Below are 20,220 nucleotides of genomic sequence, written 5' to 3' on the forward strand. Positions count from 1 at the left end.
AAACCTCTGAATTAGTGATGTTTTGTTGTACATATTCAACAAAAATAAAATACATTTTTAAAAAAATAATAAACTCAAGGAATGAAATAAAAATATTCTGCCTCCTACATGAATACATTTATTAAAAAAAAACAAACTTTATTGAGCTGACATCTTAGAGCTTTTTAACTGATTTATCAACAAAATTGTTAATGTTTAAATTAAATACACATGACAATTATGATCATAAACCCATTGCAAATGTAGAGAGTAAGGCTAAAGTAATAAAGATGTTATTCTGTTTAAATACTCAGAGCTACTAATCTAATAATTCATAATTTATGTCTAAAACTCCGTCTGTAATAATCTAAGAAAAACATATTTAAAGAATATTCCTGCCAATGTAATGATGCAAAATTTAATTCACAAAGGCGTTATCTAAAACTCATAATATGAAATACTCTAAAAAAAAATACGTAAAGAATATTTTGAAAACTGAGAAATTCATGGTCTTCAAAAAGGCTGAAATACTCATTTTGTTACATCTTACGATAGAATTCCACAAGTATCATTTCAAATAAAAGACATTAAGACTACCTTTAGATAAACACTTGTATAATCAAGAGCTAAACATTAAAATTTTCAAGTATTCTAATGACCATGGAAATAGAGTATCCATAGTCACAAAGACGATGGTTAAACATTTTTAAGACTTGATATGTTATTTCCCCCCAATTGTTATTCAAAATGTCAACTAATTCATAATTATAAACACCCTGTGCTTTACCATCATAGCACTTTGTCCTACCCCTTTTTTTCACCCATCTCCATCTCCACTGGACTCTAAGCTCAAAGAGGGCAGGAACTGTGTATTTTTTTCACTCTTGTATCTCAAGATCCCAGATGACAAATAGTAAACATTTAAATACTTCCTGAGAATCAAGTAGAAGCATTTATCTAAATATCAGCAAAAATTCACTAACTTTAAAGGTTAAATAATAATGACTTTTACAGACAAATAAAACTACTAGATATTGCAAAGACTGTATTAGTATTCTAGCAAATTTAAACATACTTTTAAAATATCTGCATAAGACAGAAAGCATTTTATGTGTGTATTTTTCCTTTGTTGAATCATATGAAAATAAAATGTGTACTGTTATTAATGAGAAGCTAGTTTGTTCTGTAAACCTTCAGCTAAAGTATGATAAAAAAAGAAAAAAAAATAGCTGAAAGGATTTTCAATAAAACTGGATAGTATATTTGAGTTTAAACATAGGCTGTATGTCATATATGAAATTTACTTTGTTTGGGAAGGCCCTAAGTGACAACTCATAGAGTCAGACAGTCAATGCTCAGAACAGCTTAAAATAAGGTACAATGAAAGGTCCACATGACTGGTGAGCAGAAAAAACATGATACATGCCCTGAGATGCCATAGATACCAATGATTTCAAAGAGCCACAAATTGGAAGGTAGCAGGGATATATATTTATAATAATGCTCAGTGATCTCCCAAGCACCACTGAGTAGATGTTATGGATTGAAATGTGTCCCCCAAAAATATGTGTTGTAAATCCTAACTCCTGGTTAAGTGCTATGGCTACTAACCTAAAGGTCAGCAGTTCGAATCCACCAGGCACTCCCTGGAAACTCTATGGGGCAGTTCTACTCCCTCCTATAGGGTCACTGTGAGTCGGAATCAATTCCAAGGCAATGGGTTTGGTTTTTCTGGTTTATACCTGTGGTTATAACCCCATTTGAGAACGGGTTTTCCTTATTATACTAACGAGGCAGTATTAGAGTAAGGTGTGTTCTAAATCAAACTCCTTTGACATAAAAAGCAAATTGAGCAAGCAACCCAGGAAGGAAGCAAAGACAGGGGAAGACAGATGTCATGTCATATGACATCTCCAAGGAAACAAGAAACAGAAGCTGAAAAGAGACAAGGACCTTTCTGTGGAGCCAACAGAGATCTTCTAGATCTAGGGCCCTGCAATTCAGACTTCTAACCTCCTAAACTGTGAGAAAATAAATTTCAGCCACCCATTTGTGGTACTTTTGTTATAGCAGCACTAGATAATTACAACAGAAAAGAACCACGACCAGCTGAGGTGCTTGGCTGAGGGCAAAAAGAATATGAAATGGGTGGTAGAAGACAGCAATACTAAATACCAGCTAAGACAACGTGACCAGTGGAGAAACAAGAACTTTAACTGTTATGAGTATTTCTTCCTTGTTTTGTTATATGTGTGCATTTGTGTGTGTACATATACAGACATATAGCAAATATCTGTTTTATTCCAAACTTATCCCATTATATATTACAAGATACAAGATGTAAAAGGGGCTAGTTCGTTTTCAGTTGTATGCATGTTAGTTGTATCGTGTTAGGTACGAAGTATGATTCTGTAATTGTCTTTATTGAAAGATTATGTATGGTTTAAAAAGATGTATACAGGTGCCAAGTTGACAAGGGGCGGATTATGATGGCTAATGTTATGTGTCAACCTGGCTATGTTAGGATTTTCAGTGATTTGCCAGACACTATGTAATCATCTTCCATTTTGTCATCTGATTTGAGTAGCCAACCAGTTAAAAGGTAGTTTCCTTGCAGTATGGTCCCACCTCCAGTATATAAATGGATGTTCTAGGAAAGCTCGCTCTTGCTCTCTCTCTCAACAGTGCACTCTTCTTGTCACCTGACCTCTGGTGTTTTTAGAATATAAGCCTGCAGAAGTCTTCAGCCCGCCACCAGATCTGCAGATTCTGGATTTGTCAGTCCTGTAGCCAGCAAAGGACTTCAGCCTGTTACCTGACCCATGGATTTGGGACTGCCAGCCCCCACAATTGTGTGAACCATTTCCTTGAAGTAAATTTCTATATATCTGTATATGCTTCACTGCTTTTGCCTCGCTGAGAACCCAGACTAGAACAGTAGGCTATATACAGTTTACCTAAAATAATTACGCAGAGGGCTTTTCCTAATTAACCCCTCTCAGATTTTGACCCAGATTTGTCTCCAGTAATCAAATCAACTACATCTGTGGAAACAGACAATGGACAAACTCGATGTCATCAGTCATAACAAGGCCAGGGGTAGACTGTGGAACAGACCATCAATTGCTCATATGCAAGTTCAAGATTAAGCTGAAGAAAATTAGAACAAGTCCACAAGAGCCGAAGTATGACCTTGAGTATATCTCACCTAAATTTAGAGACCATCTCAAGAACAGATCTGATGCACTGAACACTAATGACCAAAGACCAGACAAGTTGGGGGACAACATCAAAGACATCATATGTGAAGAAAGCAAAAGGTCATTAAAAAGACAGCAAAGAAAGAAAAGACCAAAATGGATGTCAGACAAGACTCTGAAACTTGCTCTTGAACACAGGCTAGCTAAAGTGAATGGAAGAAATGAAGTAAAAGAGCTGAACAGAAGATTTCAAAGGGCGGTTCAAGAACACAAAATAAAATATTATAATGAAATGTGCAAAGACCTGGAGTTAGAAAGCCAAAACGGAAGAACGCACTTGGCATTTCTCAAACTGAAAAAAACTGAAGAAAAAATTCAAGCCTCGAGTTGCAATACTGAAGGATTCTATAGGCAAAATACTGAACGATGCAGAAGCATCAAAAGAAGACAGAATGAATACAGTCACTGTACCAAAAAGAACTGGACAACATTCAACCATTTCAAGGCATAGCATATGATCAAGAACTGATGGTACTAAAGAAAGAAGTCCAAACTGCACTGAAGGCATTGGCGAAAAACAAGGCTCCAGGAATTGACAGAATACCAACTGAGATGTTTCAACAAACGTATACAGTGTTGGAGGTGCTCACCTTTCTACGCCAAGAAATTTGGAATATAGCTTCCTGGCCAACCAACTGGAAGAGATCCATATTTACACCCATTTCAAAGAAAGGTGATCCAACAGAATGGGGAAATTATCAAACAATATCATTAATATCAGATGTAAGTAAAATTTTGAAGAAGCTAACTCAAAAACTTTGCAGCAGTACATCAACAGGGAACTGCCAGAAATTCAAGCTGGATTCAGAAGAGGACGTGGAATGAGGGATATCACTGCTGATGTCAGATGGATCTGCGCTGAAAGCAGAGAATACCAGAAAGATGTTTACCTGTGTTTTACTGACTATGCAAAGGCATTTGACTGTGTGGCTCATAACAAATTATGGATAACAATTCGAAGAATGGGAATTTCAGAACAACTTAATTGTGCTCATGTGGAATGTGTACAAAAACCAAGAGGCAGTCATTCAAACAGAACAAGGTTTAAAATCAGAAAGGTATGCATCGGGGTTGTATTCTTTCACTATACTAATTTATCTGTACACTGAGCAAATAATCCAAGAAGCTGGACTATATGAAGAAGAATGCAGCATCAGAATTAGAAGAAAACTCATTAACAACCTGCAATATGCAGATGACACAACCCTGCTTGCTGATAGTGAAGAGGACTTGAAGCATTTACTGATGAAGATCAAAGACTACAGCTTTCAGTATGGATTACACCTCAACATAATGAAAACAAAAACCTTCACAACTAGACCAATAAGCAACATCATGATAAACACAGAAAATACTGAAGTTGTCAAGAATTTCATTTCCCTTGGGTCCACAATCAACGCTCATGGAAGCAGCAGTCAAGAAATCAAACGGCATATTGCGTTAGGCAAATCTGTTGCAAAGACCTATTTAAAGTGTTCAAAAGCAAAGATGTCACTTTGAGGACTAAGGTGCTCCTGACACAAGCAGTGGTATTTTCAATCACCTCATATGCATGCAAAAGCTGGACAATGAATAAGGAAGATCAAAGAAGAACTGATGCCTCTGAGGTATACTGTTGACAAAGAATATTGAATTCACCATGGACTGCCAGAAGAACAAACAAATCTGTCTTGGAAGAAGTACAGCCAGAATGCTCATCAGAAGCCAGGATGGCAAGACTTCACATACTTTGGACATGCTAACAGGAGGGACCAGTCCCTGGAGAAGGATATCATGCTTGGCAAAGTAGAGGGTCAGCAAAAGAGAGGAAGACCCTCAACAAGATGGACTGACACAGTGGTTGCAACAATAGGTTCAAACATAAAAACAGCTGTGAAGATGGAGCAGGACTGAGCAGTGTGTTGTTCTGCTGTACATGAGGTTGCTATGAGTCAGAACTGACTCAACAGCACCTAACAACAACAACATGTCTCCAGTTAATAATTACTGCTAAAGTAAGCAATTTTTAATGGTGGAAGAGTTTTCATATTTTTCAGGTATGCAGAAACATAAAAAGGGTTAGAAGCTAGTAATCTAAAAATTTTTAAGGTGAAATATCTTAAAAATTGTAACAATGAAATACAAGTGGCGTTTTTATTAAAATTATTTATTATATAAGCAGTTAAACGTTCTTACCACAGGTGCTGCATTTGGGGCTGGTCGCTGTTCAGGTGCCCGCCCTTCTTCTCTTGCTTTCACAGACTGAAGAATTGCAAAAATATTCTTGGAAAAATTCTGAAATATAAATGGATTTTAGTTAAGTCCACCTAAAATTAAACTATACAAAGATAGTAAGGTCACTTAATAAACAAGTTAAGACTAAGTTTTCTTCTTATCAACTCTTCCCTACTATACACATGGTGCCGTCATGAGCCGGAATCCACTTGACAGCAACAGGTATACATCAAAATGAAGTACTGTTATTATACATGTAAGTAAAAACCTACTAAAGAAATACATAACTACTACTGGAATATTGATCCAGATCCCAATTATCATAAACCTAGTGTTATTAATTTTACTATTTTTACTTTCTTAAACTGAATAATTGGCTATGTTGTTCTTGTTTGTTGCCACTGAGTCAATTTCGACTAAAAGAGACCCCATGTGACAGAAAGGAACTGCCCCATAGCGTTTTCTAGGCTGTAATCTTTACGAGAGCAGACTACCAGGTCTTTTTCCATGGCAGCTGCTGAGTGTGTTCAAACCACCAACCTTTTCTGTCAGCAGCCAAGCACTTAACCGTTGTACCACCACGGCTCCTAGCATAATTGGCTATATGCTTACTTATATTCTGCATCTATTAAAATATATAACCCCGAATAAAGTTAATATTTAAGGTTAAAATTTAAATAAAATATAAACATAACAGATGTGTTGTCAAAAGGGGCTTCTAACTGAAAGAAATCAACTACTATATCCTCTTCTAGGTATACTTAACTCCAGTGCTAATTTCTGATTGCTACAGTTTACATGAGATGGTGAAAATTCTGAAAAGCTATTAGGGATCAATTTGCACTTTTCAACAACTTTTAAGGTGGAAAGAATTTACATATAAACTTAATATACTTTTGCATGAACTATCTTAACATTCAACACAAGTGACTACTCTGCTTCTTCCTTCATGAAATATTCTCTCTTGGCCTCTTGAGCTACTACTCTCTCTTCATTTTCCATGACATGTCTAATAGGTTCTTTGATGGTGCTTCTTATTCTGCCCGTCAGTCACTCAACATTTTAAGAAATATGTACTAGGCATCTACCATAAACCAAACATCATGCCTGGCAGTCAATACAACGATAACCAAGAGAGACATGATCCCTGCCTTCAGGAACCTTACATTCTAATGAGGGAGACAAAAAAGAAAAATTAACAAGTAATGACAGAGTAGGGTAAGACAGGAGCTCTGCTATAGTAACTCTGGATAGGAAAGGGTAGCTAGCTTCACAGGAAGGTCAAGGAAGGTCTCGCTAAGGAAGTGATGTGTGAGCGGAGAAATGAAAAAAGAAATACACTGCACTATGCAAATATCCAAGAGAAAAGTGCTTCAGGTAGAAGGGATCTTAGACACAAAGGTCAGGAGATGCAAAAGAGCTCAGCAGATACAGGAACAGAAAGGTAGTCAATGGGGCTGAAGGACAGTGGTAGTACTCTCACATTCTAGGCATACTAATTTTCTTTAAGTTCCTTAAATGTAACATGATTTCTCTTCTCTAGACAATTAAGCATACTGTTCCCTCAGCTTGGATTACTCTTCCCACCAAACCCCTTCACCTACTTCACTCCTTTCTATTCTTTAGGCATCATTGTTTCCCCTATACTCTTGACTAACTTAGCTGCCCTTGCTGGGTGACTACCTTATAATGGCACATACCACAATGACTGCTTATTTCACTTTCTGTCTCCTCCTAAAGAATATAATCTCTGTGAGAACAAGGAGCAATGCATCTCCAGTCAATGCGTAGCACAGTACCTGGCTTGTAAATGTTAAATATTTATACAAATAAATAGGTCCATAAAATGAGAGGCAGTTTGAAACATAACTATTACTTTTGCCAGAGTTATAGTACCATCTAGTTCCCGTTATTCTTTAGGATAGCAGGTGAAACTATCAGGAATCCTTTATTTAGGTTGTATCTACCAGTATTTTTCATGTTAGAAATTAAAACTGAGAGAGTTTTTAAGAATTCCTTAAAAAATAAAAAAATCTATTACATGAAAACATAAATAACATATTGTTATGAAAAATTATTTTCCAAACACAAAAAAGTAGTAACAAGAAAGAATGATTCTTTTACTCTTTTTCTGCAAATCTCTTTAATGTCTGGCTTAATAGAAGATAGCTATATTCATATAGCTGCTTCTACTTTCAACATACGTGCGGTATCTTGTTTTAGTCAAAAAATATGAAGAAAATCTGGCCTCAAGGATATGCAGTTGAAAAAGGGAGAGATACTATAATAGCTTTTCAGATAATTGTGGATATTCTCCTTAGATAAGATACTAAAATAAAATTAAATGGTATGGTTTCTTAAAGGTTAATACAATATGGAAATAACATCCATAAACTTTCTGTATTTTGTTACTCTAAAATCTACTGGTTTATCTTGCACTTTGCACAGGATCTTTTATCCATGCGTGATTTTATAACAGCATGCACTGGTCATCTGGAAAATATCGAAATCACTGAGTTATGCACATCTCCCAAATATTAACACATTTACTTACGTAATATAAACAAATTACATTTGTTAATATCATCATAAGGAGTCCTGGTAGCACAACATTTAAGCGCTTGGCTGCTAATTGAAAGGTTGGCAGTTAGAACCTACCCGGTGGTTCCGCAGGAGAAAGATCTGGCAATCTGCTCCGATAAAGATTACAGCCTAGAAAACTCTATGGGGTAGTTCTACTGCCACACAGGGTCGCTGTAAGTCAAAAATCAACTCTACGGCACCTAACAAATGACAACAATATCACCATGGATTTCATAAGGAGAATCTTTAAGAACTGGGATATTGTTAAGGTCTCAGTGGCAGAAAAGAAACTAAATAATTCTGTCATGAAAGTTCACATTTTATCATTGGCAACAAATACTGTCAGTTGCTCTCCTTGAAGCAACAAGCTTCCTTCATTTCTGAAAAAATAAATCTGCCCAGTATTGAAGTCTGAATAACAGTTACTCAAATAAAAAACAATTTTCCATGAAAAGGCAGCTGGTTCAGCTCACAAGTCAAACAACGGCATAAGTGGTTGACGGAGACAACCATCATACTGTCTTAAGAAGAAATGCTTTATGCAAATTTCCCATTTTATCATATAAAGTATTAAAAAGATGAAAAATTAAGGGTCAAGATTTAATAAAATTAATAGCTTTTAGAACCTCATCAGGACATTATTAAGTGGAAAAGAACAAAATGGCTACTAGTGAAGTTTGGTGTCACTGCCTTGATTCACACCAAGGGGCTAGCAGTTTTCCCAACCATTGCTTTTTCACCATCAATGCAAATATCAACAGTGAAAAATGTAAATAAATTATGAAAACAAAATTATCACTATTTTAGAAAATAATGAAGTGCTACGTAAGATCTATAAACTCAAGAAGGATCAATCAAATCATTATTATTGGATATTTTGAGGCGGCAGACTTTCATATGATGATTATTATCTTTCTTTACTAATCTCTTTTTAGCAATTTTCAACAAAATTATGTTAACTTGTGTTATTTTAAAAGTACGTTTTATTAATGAAATTAAACGATTAGGCGGCTTTATTTTGAGTGCTTGCAATAGTCACATAAGAGTATAAAATAATGTACGTTTCCTGTGGAATACTGAATTTGTCTTTTGTTCCTGAAACTTACAAAATAAGAAAGTTCTAAAAACTGGTAATAATGAAGGACTGAGTAAAATCTTAGGGCTCTTTAGTGCTATAAGTACCTAAGAGTATTTTTTTCAGTTTACCAGATGAAAACAGCACAGAGACTATCAATAAATACATTTACTTCTGACTTTTAAAAATATTAATACTCATAAAAGCAAACCTAGCTACTAAACAATTCCTAAATTATTAACTTATTTTTAAAAAGATACAGTGGTGCCACAACACTAAATTAGAACTAGCATTATATTTTAAAATGATGGTACAATCCTGCCATCTAGAGCTCAAAGAAAATTGTTCATCTGAGTTATCTGAAAATCTAATGTTTGGTCTAAAATAAGGCAAGGCATAACACCTATGTTTTCCTCCTTTATCATGAGTTTCAAAAATCATAACGAGCATTGGTATAACAATAAAAGTCACAGTATTTCAAGTAGTGGCCATATTTGGCAGTCATTTAAAATGAGTATGAACAGGTCACTTTATTGCAAAAACAAAAACAGAATGGTTGTTTACTCATGTTCTCAGGTTCCTTTATAATTCTAAACTGTAAAGACTAATTCTTAATCTCTACTTCAAATACTTTTTAGAACAAATTAAAGTACAAAAGAAAAAGAAATAATCCTTTTCTTCATATACTTTTTCCAGTAGCTCTGTTTCCACTAAAATGTCATAGTAAAATTAAGGCTAGAACCCTAAAATTCTGCAACCACAATCAGTCTGCCTAGAACAATGTTAAACTTCTGTTTTATCAATAATCTCCCACAGTTTTTTAAATGTTATTACCAAATCATCACTATTAAACCACTGACAGTCAGTGGAAAATTAACATTTAAAACACAAAATTGACAGAGAAGGGAAAGAGAAGAAAGAGGAAAGTATGTAAAACAATCAATGTAACTTTTTTGGAAACTCACTATGATACTGAACATCCAGTAGCTTTCAAATTTTAATCTTTCAAAATGTAAAGTACACATCTTCTCTGACCTGCAATTCTCCTTTCAGGGATCAATTCTTTTGCCATATACGCATAAATGTATAAAGGTATATGTACAAGGACGTTCTTTACTGCATTACTTGTAATAGTAAGAAGAAAGGGAGAGAAGGAAAGACAGGGAGGGAGAGAGAAAGGAAAAGAAAGCGAGGGAGGAAAGGAGGAAGGTACACAGGAAGAAAGGGAGAAAAACCCCACAATCCTGGAGGAAAAAAAAAAACTCCATTAATAAGAAACAAACAAATCTTGCTACATCCACACAACAGAATTATGAAATATACTCAGTAAATATTTGCTGACTGATCTTCATAAGTTCTCTACTTTGTTGTGAGAAAATCAATGATGGTATTAATAACCAGAGAGCTTGTCATCAATATTCCCGGTGTCCACTAATTCAAAGTAAAATTTGACTCAACAAGAAAATTAGTCCACTCTTTGAATTTACAAATGACGTATACATAAAGGGGCTTGCATTTTGAATCACACTTTTTCATCAGCTTTTGGTAACCAATAACCATCTGCTTAAACAGAATAATAAATATGGCCACTTAAAAATCTACATTATTACTAACCTTTCAAAGGGATAAAACCTAAACCTCCTCCTCATAGCAAATTTTAACCAATTCTATAACCAATCATAGATTAAATATACACATGCACTCTAACAAATCAATCAAATATTTGAATTACCTTTCCTGTGCTTTGTAAGATAGTTGTTCGTGTCCTCCACACTCTCTCTCTGCTGACAATATCACGGGTCACATCTACCTCAGCATCCACAAAACTCCTCTGTTTAAGGGCAGTTATATCATCATCTAGATCGGTCTTGATAGTAGATCTTTTCTTAGCCATAATTTTGGCTTTGATTGCAGCAATTTTTTCCACTGACATAGCTTCAGACAAAGACCTAAAAGTAATTTATTTTCTTAATTTTCACATTCAGGATCCCTCAAACGCACCATAAATATATGTATTTTCTTATATATATAAGTTGCTGGTAAAAACACTTTTATCTTTAAATGGCAATAAAGTTTTCTTTCTATCAGTAAAACTGACGTATTTGATATTTTGTAATTAGGTAAGAGTTTTATAAACAGTTTATCTTCTTATATTACTCTAAGAGCAAATTAGTAATCTCTTAGAAGGATAACTATAACAAAAATCACAAGTCCTATTTCGTATCTTCCCAAAAAGAGCAGCAGTCTACTAATACGGATTTTTAAAAAATATTTTCAAAGACTTTTATTTGCCAACTCCCCCTCTACCAGTGGAAATTATACAAAACACACACAGTCCACCGTGGAAAAGGGGTTAAAAACTGATTCTGTAGAGAATTCAAAGCCTAGATTTCCCATGAAATTTATTTCAATGTTTCAAATCGATGCCACAGCATACACTGTATCGATTTTATAGGTGACAGAGACTTTTAACCAAATGCCATATAAGCATATATTCCTTTTAATCTCTAGAAGATGAAACCACATTTTGAACAATCTTCTTTTTCCTCTCTCTACTTAACTTTTGAATAATGGGTAAAATAGCAAAAAGGGGCTGTGCTTTCAACAGCTTAACAATAAAAGTACAGATTTCATAAGATGATAATCTTGTGCACACTTAATGGCTTTATCATGTAAAACAGAGCAAGAGTTTAAAGTGTTGGTGTACCTTAACAACAACTGATAAAAATATTATTTTAGTCAAAAGATAAAAATTTTGAATTATGTTTAAATAAAATCCGGAAAAAAGAGAGAAATTACTGCAGGTTTCATCATAGTAGTATTGCTCTTACGTGTTAAGTCAACTCCGATTCATAGCGACCCAATGGGACAGAGTACAACGGCCCCATAAGGTTTCCTAGGGTGTCATCTTTACAGGAGCAGACCAGGTCTTTTCTCTCGCGTAGCCACTGATGGGTTTGAACTTCTGACCTTTCGGTTAGCAGCAAAGCACTTAACCACTGTGCTACCTGGCATCCATAGTGGTATTACATGGTATATTGTTTTATTATATCAGGTATAAAGGTACTTTACAGCAGGTGCTAAATATGCATCTGATACATGACTCATTTTGTATAATACTTTGCAACTTTCTCCTAAAATTTAAAGCATACTAACATAATTTGGACCAAATTTAAATACTTTTCTAATCAAGTCTTTAAAACCTGTATTGGACTTTCACCACCAGCCAAGATGAAGTAACATGGACTGGATTAACCCTCCCATCTTGAAACAACCAGTCAAAATGTATGACCCAATGGTCCTCTAGACACTGGGTATCAAACAATGAAGAACAGTGAACCCTGGAGTGTGAAAAATACACAATGTGAGCCCTATGACTGCCCTAGCTTACGGCCTTAAGAGTTTCCAAGACATGGTGGGAGGGGGGAGAACCCAGGGAGAACTTAGGAAATTCCATGAGCTGAGGAAAAGGAACTGAGAGTTTGAGAAGAACACGGTGGCTCAAGTTCATAGGACAGAGCACCTGAGAAGATAAAGCTGCACAAAGGGCAGAATTCCAGCAGAATACTGATTACTATACGAACATAAGGAAACTATCAAAAACTGGGAAAAAAATCACCCAAGAAGATTAGAGAAAACAATCCCCAGCACCCACACAGGGTCAAGAATAGTATCTGTCCCCATTAGTCAAACTGAAACCTCATATTCATGGAGTATTAGGTAAACTACTCAGAATGGGCTTGCCTCAGCAGTAGAGAATAATTAGCCCTAACTGAACGTTCTTTAAATAACAAATCTTAAAACTAAGACTGAAAAACGAATAAATTGTTTCCAAGTAATCTGTGTCCCAAAACAAATCTAAAAAATGATATATAGTAATACAAAAATATCTAGTATTCAACAAGGTAGAATTCACAATGTCAAGTATCCAATCACAGACTACAAGGATGCAAAGGAGGAGGAAAATATAAGCCAGAATGAGAGAAATATTAATCAAAACAAAGTGTAAACTGATACAGATGTTAGATTTAGCAAAGACATTAAGACAGTCATTATAGTCCCTGTTTTCAAAAAGTAGAGACATGGGATATATTAAAAAGAACCAAAAACCTTCCAGAGATGAAAACCACAATGTTTGGAGACTAAAAATATATGAGAATGCAGAGTAAAAGATTAATGAGCTTTGGGAAACAACAAAAAATATCCAATATGAATGAAAAAAATCCAATAAAAGAAATAACCATCAGTGACCTGTCAGACAACTTCGAGCAGCATCTGAATAACTGGAGTCCAGAAATGGAAGACAGAAAGAAACACCTAAAGGAAAATATGTCAAAAATTTTCCATATCTGGTGAAAGTTATATACCCAAAAATACCCCACCAAAAAAAATGGACAGTAAACATGAAGGAAACTTCACCCAGTCGTGTCATATTTAAATGGCTCAACACCAGTGATAAAATTTTAGAAGTAGAAGGGGGGAAAAAAAAGACATATTTCATAAAACAAATAAATAAAAGCAGATTTCTAATCAGAAAAAATGTAGTCAAGCCTGTGGAACATCTTTAAGGTACTTAGAAAATGTAATCTAGAAATCTATATACAGTGGAAATCTATTTCAAAAACATGGACGCAATACGTTTTGAGACATACAAAAACTGAAAGAGTTAATTACCAGCAGAATTGTACAAACAGAAATACTAAAACAAGTTCTACAGGCAGAAAGAACACAAAGGGAATATTAATCTATAAACAGGAGTGAAGAGCACTGGAAATCGTATCTACATGAATAAATATTTAAAAATGTTTTCCTCATTATTTAAATTTTTTTAAAAGATAACTGTTTAAAAAGTATAATGAGAATACATTGTGTTGTTTATAGCCTATGTATAAGAAAAATATGTGACAACAGTGTAACAAAAGCCAGGAAGGGAGAAATGGAAGTATACTATTGTAAGGTCTCTATCACAGTGACCCTATAACACAGAGTAGAACTGCCCCATAGGGTTTCCAAGGATCTGCTGGTAGATGCAAACCTGCTGACATTTTGGTTAGCAGCCGAGCTCTTAAGCACTGGGCCACGAGAGCCCCATACTGTATGTGAAGTGGTAGAATATCACTTAAAGGTAGACTGTGATACTATAACCCATTGTTGTTGTCTTCAGGTGCCATGGAGTTGATGCTGACTCATAGCGACGCTACGTACAACAGAACAGAATGCCACCTGGTCCTGCGCCATCCTCATAATCATTGTTATGCTTCAGCCTACTGCTGCAGTCACTGCGTCAATTTATCTCACTGGGGGTCTTCCTCTTTTTTGCTAAACCCTCTATTTTACCAATAATGGTATCTTTCTCAGGGACTGGTCCCTTCTGTAATATGTCCAAAGCATGTGAGAGGAAGTCTCGCCACCCGTGCTTCGAAAGAGTATTCTGGCTGTACTTCTTCCAAGACACATCTGTTCATTCTTTTGGTAGTCCGCGGTATATTCAATATTCTTCAAGGACATCATAATTCAAAGGCATTAACTCTTCTCCAGTCTTTCTTACTCATTTGCAGCAGATCTGCCCAATGCAATGCATCCTCTGATTTTTTTTGCTACAAATGTATTTATTAAGGAACTATTTCTTTTTTTCTATTGTGCTTTAAGTGAAGGTTTACAATTCAAATTACTTTCTCATACAAAAATTTATACACACGTTGTTATGTGACCCTAGTTGCTCTCCCTATCCTGTGACAGCACATTCCTCCTTTCCACCCCGGATTTCCTATGTCCATTCAACCAGTCCTGTCCCTTTCTGCCTTCTCATCTTGCCTCTACACGGAAGACGCCCATTTAGTCTCAAGTACCTACTTGTGCTAGGAAGCACGCTCTTCATGAGTTTCATTTTATGTCTTATACTCCAGTCTAATCTTTGTCTGAAGACTTGACGTCGGGAATGGTTGTAGTTTTGGACTAACAGTGAGTCCAGGGGCCATGTCTTCCGGGGTCCCTCCAGTCTTAGTCAAACAATTAATTCTGGTCTTTTTACTAGAATTTGAGTTCTGCACCCTACTTTTTTCCAGATCCATCAGGGACTCTCTGTTGCGTTCCCAGTCAGGGCGGTCATTGGTGGTAGCCGGGCACCATTTAGTTCTTCTAGTTTCGGGCTGATACAGTTTCCGGTTTATGTGGCCCTTTCTCTCTCGGGCTAATATTTTCCTTCTGTCTTTGGGGTTCTTCATTCTTCTTTGCTACAGGTGGGTTGGGACCAACTGATGCATCTAAGATGGCCGCTCACTAGCTTTTAAGACCCTAGATGTCACTCACTAAAGTGGGATGCAGAACATTTCCTAAATAAACTTTGTTATGCCAATTAACCTAGATGTCCCCTGAAACCATGACCCCCAGACCCCCGACCCTGCCACTCTGTCCCTCGAAATGTTTGGTTGTATTCAGGAAACTTATTAGCTTTTGGTTTAGTCCAGTTTGCTGACTTCCCCTGCAGTGTCTGTTGTCCTTCCCTTCACCTAAGATAATTCTTGTCTACTATCTAGTCAGCGAATACCCCCTCCCTCCCTCCCCACCCTCGTAAACATCGAAGAATGTTTTCTTCTGTGTTTACACCTTTTCTTGAGTTCTTATAATAGTGGTGTTATACAGTATTTGTCCTCTTGCGATTAATTACATTCACTCAGCATAATGCCTTCCAGATTCATCCATGTTATGTTTCACAGATTCATCGTTGTTCTTTATCGTTGAGTACCATTCCATTGTGTGCATATACCGTAATTTGTTTATCCATTTGTCTGTTGATGGGCAACCAGGTTGTTCCTATCTTTTTGCTATTGTGAACAGTGCTGCAATGAACACTGGTGTGCATTAATCTATTCATGTGATGGCTCTTATTTCTCTAGAATATATTTCAAGGAGCTGGATTGCTGGATTGTATGGTACTTCTATTTCTAGCTTTTTAGGGAAGCATCCAAATGCTTTCCAAAGTGGTTGTACCATTTTATATTCCCACCAACAGTGTATAACTGTTCCAATCTCTCCACACCCTCTCCAGCATTTATTATTTTGTGTTTTTGGATTAATGCTAGCCTTGTTGAGGTGAGATGGTATCTCACTGCAGTTTTGATTTGCATTTCTCTGATGGCTAATGATCGTGAGCATTTCCTCATAGGTCTGGTAGCCACCTGAATGTCTTCCTTGGTGAAGTGCCTATTTGTATCTTTGACCATTTTTTAACCGGGTTATTTGTCTTTTTGTTCTTGAGGTTTTGCAGTATCTTGTAGATTTCAGAGATTAGACGCTGATCGGATTTCTCCGAGCCAAAACTCTTTTTTCCCAGTCTATAGGTTGTCTTTTCACTCTCTTTGATGAAGTCTTTTGATGAGCATAAGTGTTTGATTTTTAGGAGCTCCCAGTTATATAGTTTCTTTTCTGGTGTTTGTACATTGTTACTTATGGTTTATATTCTATTTATGCCATGTATTAGGGCTCCTAGAGTTCTCCCTATTTTTTCCTCCATGATCTTTATCATTTTAGGTTTTATATTTAGGTCTTTGATCCATTTTGAGTTAGTTTTTGTGTATGGTATAAGCTATGGGTCTTGCTTAATTTTTTGCAGATGGATATCCTGTTATGCCAGCACCATTTATTGAAGAGACTGTCTTTTCCCCCAATTAACGGACTTTCGGTTTTGTCAAATATCAGCTGCTCATAAGTGGATGAATTTATGTCTGGATTCTCAATTCTGTTCCATTGGTCTATGTATCTGTTGTTTTACCAGTACCAAGCTGTTTAGACTACCGCAGTGGCATAATAGGTTCTGAAATCAGGTAGTGTGAGGCCTCCCACTTTGTTCTTCTTCTTCAGTAATGCATTACTTATCCGAGGCCTCTTCCCTTTCCATATGAAGTTGGTGATTTGTTTCTCCATCTCATTATAAAAAATGCCATTGGAATCTGGATCAGGATTACACTGCATCTGTAGATCAAGTTGGGTAGAACTGACAATTTCACAATGTTGAGTCTTCCTATTCATGAGCAACATATGTTTTTCCACTTATGCAGGTCTCTTTCTGTTTCTTACAATAGCGTCTTGTAGTTTTCTTTGTACAGGTCTTTTACGCCTCTGGTTAGATTTATTCCTAAATATTTTATCTTCTTGGGGGCTATTATAAATGGTATTGACTTGGTGATGCCTTCTTTGAAGTTCTCTTTGTTTGTGTAGAGGAATCCAACTGATTTTTGTATGTTTATCTTGTATCCTGATACTTTGCTGAAATCGTCGATTAGTTCTAGTAGTCTTCTTGTGGATTCTTTGGAGTTTTCTGTGTCCCCTGAAACCATGATCATATCATCTGCAAACAGATACTCTGACTTCTTCCCTACCAATTTGGATGCCCTTTATGTCTTTTTCTTGCGTTACTGCTCTGGCTAGGACCTCCAGCACAATGTTGAATGAGAGTGGTTATAACGGGCATTCTCGTCTGGTTCCTGTTCTCAAGGGGAATGCTTTCACACTCCCTCCATTTACGACGATGCTGGCTGTTGGCTTTGTATAAATGCCCTTAACTACGTTGAGGAATTTCCCTTCTATTCCTATTTTGTTGAGAGTTTTTATCATGAATGGGTGTTGGACTTTGTCAAATGCCTTTTCTGCATCAACTGATAAGATCATGTGGTTCCTGTCTTTTGTTTTATTTATGTGATGGATTACACTGATTGTTTTTCTGATGTTGAACCATCCCTGCATACCTGGTATAAATCCCACTTGGTCGTGGAAAATTATTTTTCTGATATGTTGCTGAATTCTATTAGCTAGAATTTTGTTGAAGATTTTTGCATCTGTTCGTATGAGGGATACTGGTCTGTAATTTTCTTTTTTTGTGGTGTCTTTACCTAGAGTTGCTATCAGGGTTATGGTGGCTTCAAAGGAGTCTGGGAGCATTCCATCCTTTTCTATACTCTGAAACACCGTTAGCAGTAGTGAAGTTAACTCTTCTCTGGAAGTTTGATACAATTCTCCAGTGAAACTGTCAGGACCAGGGCTTGTTTTTGTTGGGAGTTTTTTAATTACGTTTTCAATCCCTTCTTTTGTTACAGGTTTATTTAGTTGTTCTACCTCTGTCTGTTAGTTTAGGTAGGTAGTGTGTTTCTACAAATTTCTCCATTTCCTCTAGGTTTTCAAATTTGCTGGAGTACAGTTTTTCATAGTATTATGATTTTTTTAATTTCAGTTGAGTCTGTTGTGATATCGCCCATCTTATTCCTTACTCGGGTTATTTGCTTCCTCTCCTGTTTTTCTTTTGTCAGTTTGACCAATGGTTTATCAACTTTGTTGATCTTTTCAAAGAACCAGATTTTGGTTTTGTTAACTCAACTATTTTTCTATCTACTTCATTTAATTCTGCTCTAATTCTTATTATTTCCCTTCTTCTGGCACCCAAGGGCTTCTTTTGCTGCTCTCTATTTGAGTTGCAGGGTTAATGTTTTGATTTTGGCCCTTTCTTCGTTTTGGATGTGTGCATTTATTGCTATAAACTGACCTCTGAGCACTGCTTTTGTGGTGTCCCAAAGGTTCTGGTAGGATATGTTTTCATTCTCATCTGATTCTATGAATTTCTTTATTCCATCCTTAATTTCTAGTATAACCTAGTATTTTTTGAGCAAGGTGTTGTTCAGTTTCCATGTGTTTGATTTTGTTTCCTTGCTTTTTCTGTTACTGACTTCTACTTTTATGGCTTTATGGTCAGAAAAGATGCTTTGTAGTATTTCGATGCTTTGGATTTTGTTAAGGCTTGCTTTATGGCCTAATACGTGGTCTATTCTGGAGAATGTTCCATGTGCATTGGAAAAAAAAGTATATTTGGCTGCTGTTGGATGGAGTGTTCTCTATATATCTATGAGATCAAGTTGGCTGACTGTGGCATTTAGATCTTCCATGTTGTCACAGATTGAATTGTGTCCCCACAAATATCTGTCAATTTGGCTGGGTCGTGATTCCCAGCATTGTATAATTATGTACCACTTTGTAATCTGATATAATTTCCTTATGTGTTGTAAATTCAATCACTATGATCTAATAAGTTGGATTAGCGGCAGTTATACTGATGAGGTAGGTATACAAGATTGGACGGTGTCTTAAGCCAATCACTTCTGAGATATAAAACACAGAAGCAAGCGGAGACACAGGGGAACCTCATACTACCAAGAAAGTAAGTGCCAGGAGCAGAGCACATCCTTTGGACCTGAGGTTCCTGCACTGAGATGCTCCCAGACCAACAGAAGACTGATGCATCACAAGGACCTTCCTCCAAAGCCGACAGAGAGAGAAAGCCTTCTCCTGGAGCTGATGCCCTGAATTTGGACTTGTAGCCTACTGGATTGTGAGAGAATAAACTCGTCTTTGTGAAAGCCATCCACTTGTGGTATTTGTTATAGCAGCAGCAGATGACTAAGACACATGTCTTTACTGAGCTTCTTTCTGGATGTTCTCTCCTTCACTAAAAGTGGTGTGTTGAAGTCCCCTACTATTATTGTAAAGCCATCTCTCTTTTCAATGTTTTATGTATTGTGGAGCCCTGTCTTTGAGTGTATAAATATTTACTATGGTTATGGCCTCCTGGGGTATCGACCCTTTAATCATTCATTATACAGTGTCCTTCCTTATCCTTTGTGGTGGATTTTACTTCAAAGTTTATTTTGTCAGAGATTAATACTGCCACTCCTGCTCTTTTTTAAGTGTCGTTTGCTTGATATATTTTCTTCCATCCTTTGAGTTTTAGTTTGTCTTTAAGTCTAAAGTGTCTCTCTTGTAGGCAGCATATAGACAGATTGTGCTTTTTAATCCATTTTGCCACTCTCTTTATTGTGCATTTAGTCCATTTACATTCAGCGTAAAATTATTTATGAGTTTAGTGCTGTCATTTTGTCTTTTGTGTGTTGTTGAGTTTCTTTGTTCTACTTCATTTTCTATTGAGTCGTTTCTCTTTATGTATTTTTTCATCTTTTTCACTGTTGTTGATTTTGTATTTGCTGAGTCTTTATGTTTTTCTTGTTTTTTATTTTGATGTGAAGAATTGTTAGTACCCTTTGTGGTTACCTTAATATTTACCTTTAT

At 36.2% G+C, this 20,220-nt stretch overlaps 1 protein-coding gene across 2 annotated transcripts in view; it reads right to left on the reverse strand.

Moving 5' to 3' along the window:
- The window catches only part of CDC73 (cell division cycle 73), a 151,701-nt gene that overhangs the window by 106,595 nt on the left and 24,886 nt on the right, over positions 1 to 20,220 (reverse strand). For both annotated transcript variants that reach the window (XM_023737010.1, XM_004382550.2), the window contains 2 exons: positions 10,844 to 11,060; positions 5,415 to 5,513 (listed from right to left, as the gene is read on the reverse strand). In XM_023737010.1, the coding sequence (XP_023592778.1) occupies positions 5,415 to 5,513; positions 10,844 to 11,060 (316 nt within the window). The remainder of the gene's footprint in view (positions 1 to 5,414; positions 5,514 to 10,843; positions 11,061 to 20,220) is intronic.

The sequence above is a fragment of the Trichechus manatus genome, unplaced genomic scaffold, assembly GCF_000243295.1.
Source record: "Trichechus manatus latirostris isolate Lorelei unplaced genomic scaffold, TriManLat1.0 scaffold00095, whole genome shotgun sequence".
NCBI lineage: Eukaryota > Metazoa > Chordata > Mammalia > Sirenia > Trichechidae > Trichechus > Trichechus manatus.